At 53.1% G+C, this 15,085-nt stretch overlaps 2 protein-coding genes across 3 annotated transcripts; one reads left to right on the top strand and one right to left on the bottom strand.

The window, feature by feature from the left end:
• Nucleotides 1–40: 40 nt before the first annotated feature.
• Nucleotides 41–3,892, bottom strand: TLCD2 (TLC domain containing 2). 2 transcript variants are annotated; one of them, XM_042879922.1, is made up of 4 exons: nt 3,337–3,892; nt 2,777–2,859; nt 2,139–2,221; nt 41–1,235 (listed from the first exon to the last, which is right to left on the bottom strand). In XM_042879922.1, the coding sequence occupies exons 1-4, from the start codon at nt 3,684–3,686 to the stop codon at nt 858–860; spliced, it is 894 nt and encodes a 297-aa protein (XP_042735856.1). In that variant the 5' UTR covers nt 3,687–3,892; the 3' UTR covers nt 41–857. The 2 variants fall into 2 exon arrangements, with proteins under 2 accessions (XP_042735856.1, XP_042735857.1); XM_042879923.1 differs by having other exon boundaries at nt 3,405–3,879.
• A 5,038-nt stretch (nt 3,893–8,930) lies between these two features.
• LOC122184729 (apoptosis-inducing factor 3-like) lies at nt 8,931–14,752 on the top strand. Its single transcript, XM_042879921.1, has 18 exons — nt 8,931–9,070; nt 9,229–9,338; nt 9,421–9,530; nt 10,084–10,128; nt 10,210–10,291; nt 10,426–10,538; nt 10,913–10,999; nt 11,129–11,220; nt 11,446–11,576; nt 12,097–12,212; nt 12,564–12,635; nt 12,965–13,028; nt 13,421–13,497; nt 13,579–13,696; nt 13,793–13,891; nt 14,140–14,215; nt 14,411–14,515; nt 14,624–14,752. Exons 1-18 carry the CDS (start codon nt 9,009–9,011, stop codon nt 14,712–14,714), a joined length of 1,650 nt encoding a protein of 549 aa, XP_042735855.1. The 5' UTR covers nt 8,931–9,008; the 3' UTR covers nt 14,715–14,752.
• The last annotated feature ends 333 nt before the right edge of the window (nt 14,753–15,085 follow it).

A 15,085-nucleotide genomic window follows, 5' to 3' on the forward strand; every position in this document is an offset into this window, starting at 1 on the left:
GCAGAGTTTTTCTTTCCCTCTAAGCCTCTTCCACTTGAGCTCTTTCATTTGCTATTTATTGAAAGCCTGTGTTAGTAAGAGCTCTTGCTGCTGCTTGAGAGCATTACACCGGGCTCTGCAGCAGGACTTCTGGTTCCTCATAGATGCCCATATCTGGCCCATCTGAAAACATCCACGGGAAACAACTATCACACACCATCCTGGTCTGCAGCTCACACATTCCCACACTCATTTATGGGGACTTAATAGATCTGGGAAGAAAACAACACTAGAAAATCTCCAGTTGTCTGAAGTTAGCAGCAGTCCCCAAGTATGGCACTATGGCTCCCACTGTCCCTAGTCCAGCGCCAGCAGCATCTGACAAGGACAAGTCCAAGCCTTCATCTCTCACCTGGCACAATCTCATCAGGGATGGGTGCAGGATTTGGCTTTTACCAGCCCTGGCCTCAAGGGCAAAGCCTTGGAGCTTCTCTTGCCTGGTGCTTTCCCATGGGAAGTGCTGGAGGTAGCACAGAGTCCCTTAGGCAATAGGACCCTGCAGGGTGCAGCACCTAAGAGGTTAGAAACTCACAGTGGTGTTTGCATATCCAGAAAAGCGATGGGGAAACAATGCTCTTCTCCCTGCTCCCTTCTCAGTGGTGTCTCAGCGCTGTTAGAGCCTTCAGAGCTTCTCTGAGCAGCTCCTGGTTGTTCGACCACATCATCCAAAGGTGCTGGAGAGCAGAGCCCCAGCGCCTGGTCCACCAGCACCTTCTCTGCCCAGGATCCACAACCTTAAGTCCAAGCAACACTGAAATAGCCATTCTTATTCCCCACCAGCTCTTTGCTGTCCTCCATGAGCTCATAGCTGCTCCATGCTATTTCTCCTTCTCCCTGCGCGTGTCCCGGCTGGACTTGAAGAAATCACTACGTAGCAGGCGATAGAAGAGGATGATGTTCATGGGGGTCATGATTGCCATGCCAACTGTGCCCACAGTGTATGTGGCCAGGGGCACGTGCTGCCGGTTGAGGAACAGCCAATGTGTCATCCAGGCCAGCGTGGCAATGCGGAACACCACGTAGGTGCCCAGGTTGATGATGCTGTTGAGGCGGTAGCAGGCGGTGTGCACCAGGTCGGCCATGAGCAGGATTTGGCGCAGGTGGAGGAAGATGGAGTTAATCTCCACCAGTAAGGCCACGAGGGCAAAACCCACGTACTGATGGAGCAGCACTGCAATGCCAAAGCAGACAATCACCTGGGAAAGAGAAAGAAGAGAGGCTGAGCACAGGCACTGCTTGCTGTGCAGCCCTTCATGCTCAGGCACAGTGGTGAAGCAGAGCTGGAAACAGTTGTCATGTTGGAGCCAAGCCACTGGTCACCACTTCACACAGCTCTGCAGCCCCATAAACAAGATAAAGTCTCCTCACCATTGCACAAAACCTTAGAATGTTGCTATTTTCCAGCAGGCCAAGTGGAAAACACTTCTATAAACTCCAGGTTGAAAGAGGAAATCCAACAGCCAGCCCTAACCCTGCCATTATGGCCTGGGGCATGCAGTGGATGGTGGCCCAGCAGGTTTTTCTGCACACTGCAGTAGGGAGGGAGACATGTAGCCCAGGGCTAGAGCTGCTGCTGGCTCAGAAATCCTCCCTGAGACAGGTACACTGCAAGGATTAAATGGCTTTGCTGCATGACAGCCCTTGTGAACTCCCATCAGGAAGCTCTGGGATGCCTCAGGATGGAGCTGTGGGGGCAGAGCGGGTACAACTCCTGCCCTGCATCCTCCCTGTGGTGACAGGGGACAGGCTCTGCCTGCCTGTGCCTTACACCACTCAGACTTTTCTTCAGTTTATACCATTAATGCTGTTCTGTGTATTGGTTCTATAATGAGATTATCTGCTTGCTAAATCACTGTCTCAGCCTGAATTAGCTCTATTGTGTGGATGACCTTTTGACTCATGAGTTGCAGAGTTGCAGGGCTGAAAATCGCCTCCCCCAGCTGCGTCCCACCACCACCTCTCCTGTTTTCCCTGCCTGGGCCCTGCAGAATCCTGTGCCCCCTGCAGCCTGCTGGAAAATTAAGGTAATGGATCTGTCTGTTCCTACTTTACCATCTCCCTGGGTGTTCCCCAGACCCACTCCCACCCAGCAGACTCACCACGGAGTGATGGAAGAGCAGCTCCCAGGACTGGTGGAGTTTCTGATTGCATAGCATGTCCACAAAGTCTTCTAGGAAATAACCTGGGAACGGAGAGGCTATAAGCAAGGAAGGGGGTGGCCAGGAAGGTCTGTAGGGCAGCACTTGTACCCTCACCCGTGTTAGTACCCTAGGGTTGGATCCCAATTCCTTGCGGCATGGAGGATTTACTGCCACCAGAACAACCCCACATCAGCATTTCATGTACTTAAACCTCCTTGCTGAGCCATAGCGGTGGTGGGGATCTTGCTAGCACTGACCACATGGCTGGTGACAGAAACACAAGGTTACAAAGAGAGGAATGGCTATGGGACTCAAAACTCCTAGCAAGTTCAGCACATGGATTTGCAGGGAAGCCACACCGATCACATATCACAGACAATTTTGGGATGCTCCAAGCCCTGGCTGCCCGATGAGGATGGTGATGGGCAGCTCAGTACCTCCCAGCTCTGGATGTGTGGGCACAAAAAGGAGCCTCTGTCCTTGCCAAGAATAAGGCAATTGTCTGTGGTGCCTGAGACGTCGCTGCCCGGGACGTGGGTGGGGGGCTGGCATTAGGCACCAACAGGGACCCCCAGAACCACGTTCCCCCATCTCACCTACAGACACGGCCACCAGGCTGTGTGCCCCAGGTGGATGTGTGCCCACCAGATCCTCGTGCAGCCCAGGGTAGAGACAGAACCTGTGGGGAGATGGGCTGTGAGTGCCAGGCAGTGCCTTTGGCTCCCTTCCCTTGAGGAAGCCCTCAAGGCTTCCTTCCACTCTGCTCAGTGGGCACTGCTGACACCCTAGAACCCTTCTTTCCCCTTTGCCTCCCCCCATAGCCATGTTATCCTCCTGTCCTCCACAAGTCTTCCTATCGCCTGCTACCCCAGTATCCCCTTGCACCCCTCATTTCCTCCTCCATCACTCTGTACCCCAGATTACTTCCCCATCTCCACATCCATCCCTTCTCCACCCTGCCCTCCTACGGTTCCATCCACCCCATCCCATTTCCCTCTAGGATCTTCTCCTCAGCACCACCCCATCCACCCCATCCCCATTACTCCCTAGGATCCCATCCATCCTTCCCCAGCACCCCCTAGGGCTCCATCCACCCCGTCCCTCCCCCTCCCCCAAAGCCCTCCCGACGCCCTTTCCCCCTCCCCATACGCACAACCTCCCTCGTTGTCCCCTCGGCCCTACGTTCCCATCGCGGTCCCTCGCTGTCAGATCCCGGCTGCTCACCCCACCAGCGCCCCGCCGCCGCTCAGCACGCTGTGTGCCAGCGACGTCCAGATGTTCCGCCACTTCCAGCGGTTCCGCCGAGCCGAGGGCGGCGGGGGCATCAACCGCTCCACCCCGCGGTTCAACAAGCGGAAAGCGGCGAAAGAACCGGCGACCAGCAGCAAGTCCGGCCCCAGAGCCATGGGCATCCGTTGTCTCCCATGGGGGGCACCGAATGCGCTGACCGACGGCTCCGCCTCGCCCCGTAGCCTCCGCCCCGGGCACCGGCACCGCCCCAGGCATCGCATCGCCTCGCCCCGTTACCGGGTATCGCCGTGTAATCGGGTGTCGTTACCGGGTATCGCCGTGTCCCGGTCCGGAAGTGAGTAGAGGGAAATGCGAGAATGAAAGTGAAGAGAGGAGCTGGGGATCGCGGCACCAGAACTGGGGACACCGGGAGGTGGGGACATCTGGAGATGGGGACGCTGGGATGGGGACAGCGGGTGATGAGTACACCTGGAGATGGGGATATCTGGAGAGGGGGACGTCTGGAAAAGGGGAACAGCAGGAGCTGGAGACACCTGGAGACAGGGACACTGGGAGGTGGGGATGCTAGGAGCTGAAGATGCCTGGAGATGGGGATATCTGGAGACAGGAACATCTGGAGAGGGGGAGACTGGGAGATAGGGACACCTTCCTCATCCTGCCTCCACCTTCCTTCCTCCTGCACCCCAATGGCACCAGGGGACTTAACAACATCCACCCCCAATGCTTCACCCCGAAGTATTCCTGGTGCTTCCCCTCTGTACCATCCCTCACCATGGGCACAGATTCTATGCAAACACCACATCTCTCTGTGGGTTTATTGACCAAAAAGCTCCAGTCCTTCTGCCAAAAAAAGAAATATGAATGCTGCATCCACCACACTGCTGCCCTCCATCCCTTTGTCCTACATCCCATCCCACGAGCAGCTCCCTGTTCTCGAGGCAATCCAGATCTGCTCCGTGTAGAAATTCAGGGTCACATACCCACACTTTCCTCAGCTCCATCCCACCACGGCACTGCTTTTCCTGCTGCTCGTGATCTGATGATCTCTTGTTGCTTTTTGATGTCTCCGCCAGGAGCGAGGATGCCACGCAGACCTTATTCAGATGAATCACTGCATGCACACTGGGTGATGTCAGGGGCTGCCTCTCCTTTGAGGTATTAATCTGAGAGGAGATCATCTGTTCTTTTTGCTTAAGTACAAAAAGCGTGGAGTCTGAGCTCACTGTCACTGCTCTGTCTGGGGCAACAGGCACTGAAACTGCAACAAGTGACGGGCTGATGGGAGAGATGTTGCAGAGGGAATAAATCAGTGTCAAGGGAAAGGGGTGAGATAGTCCCTGCTGACAGGAGAGCATCTCGTGCTGCAGAAATTTGCTTAAAAGCCAGAAAGACAAAGGAATTTTATCACAGTTGAGTGGAGGGGGAGACACAGCTTGGAGTAATCCACAGGAGGTTATATATAACCTCATGCATTAGGACAGAGGGATCACACAGGCTAATCAGCAGTGGGAAAGCCAAGCACAGAGCTCATTCTGCTTAGCATTAAGGGATGCAGAGGGATGGGTGCATTGCCTACGCCCAGATGGAGCTGCACACCCGCTGGGCTACCAAGTAGGAAAATCATTTACTGACAGTGTTTTAGCCTCAGAAAAGCTGTCTGTTTCCAAGGGGAAACTCTGACCCTGCAGTGCCCCGGCCCCTGCAACGCTGTGGGTCTGGCACTGCCTGTCCTGGTTGTGACGCTGCCCCACGTGCTGCTTTGTTCTCTGGGTTATGAAACACTTTGGCCCCGTTCAGGAACAGTGAGCGTGTCTCCGGGCGCTGGAGGGCTCTCATGGCCACTTCCTCGTGGAAGGAATTTAAGCTCTGATAATAGCATCTCTGATTGCGGGGCTCTGATCCCACTGCAGAAGCACCACCAGCAGCCACACACATTCTATCTTCCAGCTACTTTTAGCTTTTTAGGTTTTCCTTGATTTTCCAAAGACTTGCCGTGGGATTTCCTACAAATCCCCTGTTTTCAGCCTTGATAATGCTTTTCTCCCTCTTTCTGCAGCGATGCCATTAACCAGAGATGGTTTGAGTGACAGAAGTTCCCAAGTCCGGTTGCAAACAATCCTCTGACGCCGGATCGGAGCCCAAATCGCCCTCCGTGCCCCGCACCCGCACCGGGCTCGGGCAGGGACAGGCGCTGCCGCCAGAGGTCCCCGCACACCCGCAGAACAGCCGCTCGCGGCGACGCGCTCCGAAAGCGCTCAGCATCCATCCGCACCTTATTTGGAGATATGGCCTTTTTTTCACCCAGATTTAGCGAAGTTTTCCATCAGTTCCTTCGAAAGCCTCATTCTGCGCCGGGTCAGCTCACACCGCACCGCTCCCAGCAGGGCAGGGACTCCCTAGGGGACTCGGCCATCCCATAACGCTGTGGGGACACAGCTTGTCCCACGGCAGGGACTTCACAACAGCAGCTCCTGACACCCCAAGTCCCTCTGGCCAAAGCCCTGCTCCCGTTGTTGGGAAGCTTTGCTCCCTTCATCTGCTTTTCTCCAGCCGGAAAGGTGTAAAGCCTGTCTGCTTCTCTTGGCTTGCAGATTATAATTAGTTGTCATCTTCTATCCTCTCCAAAGTGTGTCACTGCTCTGCTGGCTCATAGGAAGTCAAATGATGCAGGAAAGCTCTGCATCCACCACTCATCCCTCCCTTTCTACCTGATGGTGAGTGGTAAAGCCCAGAATTCGCCCTACCAGACCTGAATGCTCAGGAAGAATACATGAAACAGCACAGATAATGATTTTTACCCTATGAGCAAATCAATTCCTACTAAATATTTCCTTTTTCATGCTTCTCCCCCTGTAAGCTAAATATGCTTTCTGCGCCGGGTTTACAATTTTCAAGCTTAAGCCATACCTGAAGCCATATCTGACAGATATTGATGTGCTTTCTGGTGACATTGTTATGGGGTATTTATGAACCTATGTTTTTGGTGTTTTTTTTTTTAATTTTTTTTGCAGTTCACACAGGTTCAGAATGAGCCCTGCGAGGTGCAAGCACTCTCTCCTTGCACATGGCATGTTGCAGAGCCCACTCAATCACTCCTGCATTGCAAATAGAACTTCACAGCTCCTGCTGCTGCCGGCTGCACAGCTGGGCACGGGGCATGTTCCCTCCTGAATTCTCTCATTATTAATATCACAAACCAAGCTGCTCTGAGCACAGTGTCCCATTAATCATTTTAGCTCTGCTGCCTCCCCACCTCGCTTGCGCTCTGTTCTTCGGAGGTGTTCAGCCCTGTGTGCTGCAAGGAAGGGCCAATGTGAGCATGATGGGGGTGAGAACACATCTGCACAGCCACAGCTGCATTATGGCATGCTAGAGCATGCAGCAGGGGCTCAAAGGGAGGACAGGCCTAACAAAGAGCCAAAAGATGCTTACAGAGCACCTTACCAATATGGCATAACATCCTATTCCCTGAGTCCCCCAGGGATGTATTGCATGTTCCTAGGCGTGAGCTGTCAGAGCAGCATCCTACAACAACCCCAAACCTTTATGCTCAGCGCCCTTCCCAACCTTCAGAGCGGGACGAGATCCTTTCACCGCCACCTTTGCACCAGCGGAGGTGGGGATTCTGCTTTGCTTTTCGAGTCCTTTGCCAGGCTGTTGGGTTGCATCCAGCAGCCTCTCAGCCCCACTGTGTCAATGCCACCAGGCAGCACTGTGTCCCACCTGGCTCTCACCCCTGTACCTTTGCACACTGCAGCTCCCATCCCCGAGCAAACACTTCCCAGCCGTTTCTGCTGAGTCAGAGAATGCCTCTGTGAGGGCCGCTGCCGCTTCTCCACGTGGGAATGCGCTCCCGGGGAATAATTACAGGGAGTTTAAACAGGGCCGTTTGGCAGCCAAATTGCTTCACGCTCAGGCGCCTGGCCAGCAAGGCAGAGTCCAAAAGCAGCTTTTTGGCACTGCGAGAAAACACTCTGCACCTGCACTCATCGTGGGTGTGCAGCACCCATGGGCTGGGAGCGCTCCTGGCATCGCAGCACCCAGTGTCCTTATTGCTCTGTGGGCCCAACAGAGCAGAGCACTTTGCTGGGTGCAGTTGTACACTTACTGAGCATCCACGTGCACATCCTCTTCTCAGGGTTGTGCCCATCTCCAGGAGGATTTTCAGCTCCCCTGCGCTGGGTTTGGGAGCACGTTGCATGGCAGGATGCTGCTGCCTGTAATGGGGATGATGACAGAGCCGGGGATTAGTCCCCACTCTGCGTTTCGAGGCATATTTAAAGGTTTTGAAACATCTTGACTGTGAAATAGAGATAAGAACTGGAGGAGACGCAAACTGCGGAGGCGTCACTCCCATTTTTTTCACAGCTCCCACCCGGCTGCAAAAAATAGCACCATCAGCAGCACCCAACCCCGTGCAACACACACACATGGACACAGCGGTGCTGGGACGCCCAGAAACCAGCACACACTCACACAGGAGCAGAGCAAAGTGCAGCAAAACCAGCGGGCACTGAGCGACAGCTCTTCCCACTGAGAAACAGGAGGAGTTTCTCAGCATTGACTCAGTTTGTTTCCGAAGCGGCACAGCCCTCAGACCACACCTGCCCCATCAGCCCTAACTGCCCTTAATTCCTCGGCGAGCAGTTTCTAAACCTGAATTAGGAAGGAAAAAAAAAACAATAAATAAAAAGGAATGAAGTGGTGGAGTGATTGCAGTAATCAGATACACCGCGTCCCCGCTGCCGCCCATCGGCCGGGGGTGGTGGGCACGGCCACGAGAGCATCGCCCAGCGTGGGCTGGGGGAGCTGGCTTTGGGGACAGACACACGGACGGGAAAGAGCTACATGGATGGTGGCAGCTCCCGACGAGGCTGTGAGTATCTGTCAGAGCTTTTCCCTGGGATGAGGGGTGGTGATGGGGGAATTTGCTGAGGTGTTGGGGCTGGTGGTGAAGTTGCTGCTGTCTGCCATCCGCTTGCCTATGGGAACGCCACGAGCAGCCCTTCTATCTCCATTTTTTTCCTCCAAAACAGAGTGGAAAATCTCCAAACACACAGCAAACAGCCAAGGGGCCGTGCAACAGCAAGAACCAAGATTTGTTGCTCCTTCTTCATCAACTTCAGGCAGGGATTGCTGCTTTTCATTACGATTATTATCCTAATTCCTTCTTTACTTACCCCAGTACCACCTCATCACCAGCATGGGAGGGATTTTGGAGGTGCAGACCCCAAGCCTTGTTGACAGCATCATGCCCAGAGTGGCCATAAATAATTTCAAATCATTTTACTGATTTCTGGCACAACTGCTGGAAGCCTTCCTTGCTTACTCACAATACGATCTGAGTTCAATGGGTTGCCATATGCAAACAAGAGCTGGCTGAAATCAGAGAAAGAATGGCTGAATGGATGGGTTGGGAGACCAAAAAATGAAATAAAATAGGGAAAATGTGTACTTTCTGCTGATCATAGCCTTTTTATTTCAGCTGAGCGTGGAACCCTCTGAGCGGCACTGGCTGCACATTTTGGGGTGGGATCTCAGAGGCACAGAGGCCGACCCCTCCCTGTGTCCATCAACATGGATTGCAATGACATCGTCACTGCAGAGGTCTGCAAGGAGGACGACATCGGGGATGGAGAGTGAGTAGCCCATGGAGAGCCCACCACCATGAGCCATGCAGGCCGCAGGGCCAGCGCTGCCATGGCAACCGCCGCCATGTTGGCTGCCGCCATCTTGTTGGTGGAGGGAGCATCGCCATGGCTGTGAGGGGCTGATCCCCGCTCCCTGCCGTGCCCAGACTCTGCGAGGTGATGGTGGCTGGTTACCCGGTGCTGCTGGTGAGGAACAAGATGGAGTTCAGTGCCCTGGGCAGTAGGTGCCCGCACTACGGCGTGCCACTCAGCAAAGGTAGTGCTTATGGGGGGCAGTGGGGAGAAGCCATACTGGGGGGGAAGTTCTCACCAACTGGCTGAGGGGGGTTCTATTGCAGGGGTCTTGAGAGGGCACAGGCTGCGCTGCCCCTGGCACGGCTCCTGCTTCAACATCCGAACTGGAGATATTGAGGAGTACCCTTCTCTGGACTGCCTGCCTTGCTTTAAGGTAATATCTGGTCTCTTCCCCCCTGCTTGGTCCATGTCCCCTCTGCTATCCACTGCCTACAAGCATGGCGATTGAAAAGGCCATGCCCTGGCCACAGTGCTGGTCACACAGAGCTACACATGGAATGACTTCAGGCATCCTATAGAACCTTTCAATCAACTCATCCCGATATCCCTCACAGCCAGAAAAGCTCGTGAGCTCCCCAGCACCAACAGGCACTCACTTGACATTTAAAAACCCTATGTGCCGCTCTTGATGCATCAGAGTTTGCTGTCCTCCAACAGCTCAACAAATCAGGACCATGAGTTCCTGTTGATGCTGATTCTCTCTCCTTAGAGCTGGGCTCCATTATCTTTCTGCAGTTTTCCACCCTTGCATCCTACATCCTTTTCCAAACAGACCCCAAATTTCCAGACAGCTCGCTGTTACCAAGACCCCCAGACTTGTTCTGCACAAGCTCTTAACACACCATCTGAACAGACTCTCCCACGAGAGCTCTTATCACCACCCCATAAGCACAGTGCATAAATGTACTCTTCTTCCCCCCCTCCAGGTAACAGTGGAAGATGGAAAGGTGTTTGTAACAGCTAAAAAGAAGGTACTGACCATACCTGCTGCCAGTAAGCACCATCAGCACCATGGGTTGGGTACAATTTAATTATCTCTCACTTTATTCTAGGATCTTGAAAGCAGCCTGAGGGTGAAGGACATGAGCAAACGATGCCTTCTCAACCGGAACACCATGCTTCTCCTGGGGGGAGGTCAGTGAAGTGGTCTGTGCCACATCCTCACTACAGACACTGTGAGCTGCCAATCTCATCCCCAAGGAGGACTCATCTTCTGCCTCCCACTCTGCGGTGATGCATAACAGGGCTGAGATGAGCATCTCTCATAGGTGTGGCTGCCCTGACCTGTGCAGAGACACTTCGCCAAGAGGGCTTTACTGGCAGGATCATCATGGCCACCAAAGAGAAACATGCTCCATATGACAAGTCCAAACTGAGCAAGGTTTGTTGGTGAGAAAGGACTGTGCCTGGGTACTGTGTGTGAATTAGGGGCACAGCCCATGCTCAGAACCAGGTTGAGTGATCAGGTGATCCATTCTGGCAAGGCAGCTATCAGGCAAGAAAAATGGGTGTCATTTCCAGCTAGTGTCTCACTTCCTCTTGATCAGAGTACATCATTAGCAAATGGTTTTATCCTCTGGCTGAGTTCTTCCCACTTTGAGGAGGAGCATGGAACTGATGGGGATGGGACAGTGCGAGTAGCCGTGATGTGCTAGCGCAGGATTTGCTTCTAATGCAAACCTACTTCCCAGTAAACTGCAAGAGCATTGCTGACTGTAAGAACTGCTTTATTTCATACTTCTGCTTTGCTTCCAGGAAATGAATTTAAAAGCTGAGGACATCTACCTGAGGAAACCTGAATTCCTGTGCGCTCATGGCATAGAGCTCTGGACAGAGAAAGAGGTGCAAAAGCAGCTGAGATCAGTCCTCAGTGGATGGTTCTCTTCCTGCCATGAGGAAGAGAATTGATGTAACAGGACAGAAGTGGACCAGGAAAATGCCTCCTTGATCTTTACCTCCTGTCTCCTGCAGGCAGCATCAGTGGATTTCCAGAAGCAGAAGGTTCGCTTCATGGACGGATCCTCTCAGAAGTACAACCAGCTGCTCATTGCAACAGGCGGACAGTGAGTGCACAAAGCATTTGTCACATGCACCTTTTCTGATGGGACAAAATGGTTCATTTGTGGGGATTGGAGCTCTTCTAGAAACACACAAAAGGGAGGCAGTAGGAAATGATAGAAAATGATGGGATCAAAAGGCCAAGAGGCTGCATGGGGTTGTGTGCTCCCTTCTTATCATCCCAGTTTTATTTACAATCATAAGCCATACCTTGGTTCTCTCTCTCTCAGCTCCAGCTTCCTCAAAGTCCCAGGTGCAGACCTGCAGAACGTGTGTCATCTTCAAACCCCAGAGGATTCTAGCAAGATCTTAGAGCTGGCAGCTGGGAAGAATCTTGTGATTGTAGGAGCTTCATTCGTAGGTACCACGCTGGAGGGGCTATTAGGTCTTGAAAAAGTGGGCCTTGAAATGCACTTCTGCTGTGTGAGCTTTTAAATTAAAGGTCCTCAGGGAAGGGAGTCATCCACTGCCTGTCTTGGTCCCACACCGGAGTTCTGTACCTGGGGCTTTATGAGTTACACAGCAGAACCTTTCTCTTGATGGCCAGAAACTTTGAGCCATATACAGTTCCTGGACCAGGGCAGAGGGAAATGTGCCTTGTGAAAAGGTCTGTCAGAGGAGCTGGACTGTCCAGAAGCAAGGGGGTAAGGTACAGAAGGAAGCTATGCAGCTAGGAGCTGCTCTTTGTATTTCCTAATAACTGGGTCCATAGTGCACAAGAACAAAGTGAAATATAACAGCCCATAAATGCAAAGAAAAGCAGTTAAGCATTGGCAATCCATCAGATCTGTTCTTGTCTGGAAGGGGTAAAGATTCCCCAGGAGGAGGGTGCAGGTTCCTACTTGCAGCAGACTTACCTGGAACATGCCATTCACTTGCAGGAATGGAGGCAGCTGCCTTCCTCTCAGACAAGGCTGCTGTCATCTCGGTGGTGGAAAAACATGAATTCCCTTTCCAGAAGACGCTGGGTCCTCAGGTTGGAGGCGTTGTCTTGAAGGTTAGGAAAACCCAGTGCTATCCAAACAGCCCTGCTATCCACCACCACCCAGGAACTGCAGCCTGGTAACGCCTGGCCACCTTGCTCAGAGCTCACATGTAAACCCCCAGCTTCCCTCATGCACACGTTACACATCCTAGCTCAATCCCTCCCTAAGCCCCATCTCATGCTGGTGCTAACTGGGATGGCAGAGCAGAGGCAGACTCCCAGCGCACCCTGCAAATAAAACCTTCCTGCAGCACGGAGCAGCAGCTGAGCTGTCTGCCTGCGTTCTGGCTGGATGCTGCTGCTGTTTTTACGAGCTTGGAATTTCCTAGTGAACACTCAAAGCAGCTTCCTCTTCCTTTTCAGATGCTGCAAAGTAAGGGAGTCAAGTTTTACATGAAAAAAGAACTCCGTGAGCTGAAAGGGAAGGATGGAAAGGTCAGTCATGCCACTGAGGTCTCTGAACTTCTATTTTTAGGGGACACCCCCCTCAAATTGAGGTGTATCCCAGTGCCTATGCCTAGGCTAGCTCCTCCCATGTCTAGACCCTCATGTTTCCTTGCACTGAGCACAGCTCTGAGCTCAGAGGGCAACAGCATGCTGCTTTCCTTGATTTTCTCTTACGTTCCCAGCAACACACATTAGCTGGACAAGGTCATCTCAGCCTGAGAAAGACAATAGAGAGCAAAGAATAAGGCAGCGGAGAGGCTACAGGGATGAGGACAGAGTTTTTAGCCCTTTGTTAATGATCCTTGCTTCTTCCCCAGGTCACAGAAGCCATTCTTGCCAGTGGAGAAAAACTACCTGCGGATGTGGTGGTGGTGGGAATAGGTAAAGTGAGCCCAGCTGGAGAGGGAGGCAGCTCTGGAAATGGGGAGAGCATCTCAGTCTGTTCTCATTACCCAGTCCTTCCTTTTGGTCCCACCCACTTGAGGGGCTTATGAGCAATAGGCATGAGGAAAGGAATGACTTACAGCCTTGATATGACTTTGGCACGCTTGCTGAGCTCTGTAGGTCACTGCTGTGTTATCAGAGCACGCCTTGTTCTGGGTCCTGGTTTTATTGTCGCTGGGTTAGCTCAGCACCAGCCCTGGTCACTGCTGTAGGCTGCCCTGGTCCAGGCAGGCTGAGAAGTACCAAGGCCACACGTTCACTTCAGGGCCAAAATTACTCCCTGCCTTCACAGAGCCTTGCTGCATTTGTCCTTACTCCTTTCCTTGCAGGGGTGACCCCCAACTCTTCATTTCTGAAGGGCACCTCCATCGCCAAAGACAAAAGTGGTGCCATCCTGGTGGACCTGGTGCGTGCCAGCTGAGTACCCACAGCTAATTCTGAGTCCTTTCCTTTTCATTGTTGCATTAATGGTTTTTTGTCCCATTAGCACATGCAAACCAACATCCCAAACGTCTTTGCTGGGGGGGATGTTGTCTCCTTTCCCGTAGCGCTGCTCAATGGGAACCACTCCAGCATCCATCACCAACAGGTGGCAGAGGCCCATGGTGAGGCAGTGCTTCCCAGCTCCCCTCAGACAATCAGCAGCCATTTCAGGACCTCCAGGAAACAAAAACGTTCCCACTGATGGTCCGTTGCCACAGGTTCCATCGCTGCCTTTAACATGTTGAAGAAACAGAAGGAGTTGCACACCGTCCCCTTCTTCTGGACCACGATGCTTGGGAGAAGTATCCACTATGCAGGTAGGATGGGGCAGAGAGAGAGGAATGAAAGGGCACAGTTGTCCCTCTCCAAACCAAGGAGGAACTTGGGACCACGTGCAGTCCTGCTCCTCTGGGTCAGCTTTGCTCGGCCAGAGTCTCTCTGCCTGCTCCCAGCCCCATGCAGAGTCACATCCCCTCTCCTTCTTCCTGCACTCCAGGTGCCATTGAGGTGGGGTGGGTGGCACTGCTGTACCAGAGCTTCCTGACCCCATGACCATCTTCTGCAGGCTGTGGTAAGGGCTACACAGACACCGTTCTGAAGGGCAGCTTGGAGCAACAGAAGTTCCTCATCTTCTACCTTAAGTGAGTGGAGCTGCACTGTGGTGTAACAATGCAGGGACCCCGGCACCCACCCCCATTCCCTCTGCCCCACTGCTCCCATGCCTGATGCCCCATGTCCCCCTGCCCTAAGCTCTCCTCAGCCCACTGTCTGCAGGAGGATGCTGCTATGCTATGTCACGTGCACCAAGGAGCTCTGCATCCTTCTTTCTCTTCCAGGGATGGCTTTGTGACAGCAGCTGCCAGCCTAAACTGTGACCCCATAGTGTCTCTGATTGCTGAAGTTTTATACTTGGGGAAAAAAATATCTAAAGAAGAAGCAGAGTAAGTGATGCCCTGAGCAGCAGGGTGTTGCCTTCCCCTGCAAACACAGAGCCCATAAGCACAGTGCTGAGCACAGTGCTGGAACTCCCAGTGCCCCTCTTGTTGCAGGGCCTATGATATCAACAACATACCCTTGCGACAGCAAGCTAAGCTTCATCCGTACACTGCCACGGGGAGCACAGCATCAACCAGGAATTAAAGCTCAACTTGTTGCGAGAGAAATAAAGTGGAAGCAAAGCTGGATTGAGCACATGCATCTTGTGTTCGCACAGCCCTTGGCTGCTCTTTGCACTCCGGGGCAAAACAGGTGTGCTTTTTCCTAACCAGGGACCTGCTGGGCTGGGCAAGAGGAGATCACACAAGGCCCCCAGTCCACCGCCTCCATCCACCACCTCCAGCTCACTGCTGGCAGGGAGCATTCATTCAGCACACCCCCGGTCACGCTGACCTTCTGCTTTGCAGAAGTACATTTTCCCAGCGAGGGGAACTCTGAGCGAGGCAAGCTGCTCTCACAGCTGGGAACAAGACAGTCTGTGTGCAAGAGCTGATGCCAAATAACTCACCCCTAAG

This window comes from Lagopus leucura, unplaced genomic scaffold (genome assembly GCF_019238085.1).
Source record: "Lagopus leucura isolate 7727_CA_CO unplaced genomic scaffold, USGS_WTPT01 Super-Scaffold_100024, whole genome shotgun sequence".
In the NCBI taxonomy this organism is placed as follows: domain Eukaryota; kingdom Metazoa; phylum Chordata; class Aves; order Galliformes; family Phasianidae; genus Lagopus; species Lagopus leucura.

Bases quoted from the DNA above. Each gene is read 5' to 3' on its own strand.
- LOC122184729 (XM_042879921.1), top strand. From the start codon at position 9,009: ATGGATTGCAATGACATCGTCACTGCAGAGGTCTGCAAGGAGGACGAC. The intron at 10,292-10,425 runs GTCAGTGAAGTG...CATCTCTCATAG, and splicing joins CATGCTTCTCCTGGGGGGAG to GTGTGGCTGCCCTGACCTGT. The intron at 14,216-14,410 runs GTGAGTGGAGCT...TTTCTCTTCCAG, and splicing joins TTCCTCATCTTCTACCTTAA to GGATGGCTTTGTGACAGCAG.
- TLCD2 (XM_042879922.1), bottom strand. From the start codon at position 3,686: ATGCCTGGGGCGGTGCCGGTGCCCGGGGCGGAGGCTACGGGGCGAGGC. The intron at 2,222-2,776 runs GTGAGATGGGGG...CTCCGTTCCCAG, and splicing joins CCTGGTGGCCGTGTCTGTAG to GTTATTTCCTAGAAGACTTT. The intron at 1,236-2,138 runs GTGAGTCTGCTG...TCTCTTTCCCAG, and splicing joins TGCTCTTCCATCACTCCGTG to GTGATTGTCTGCTTTGGCAT.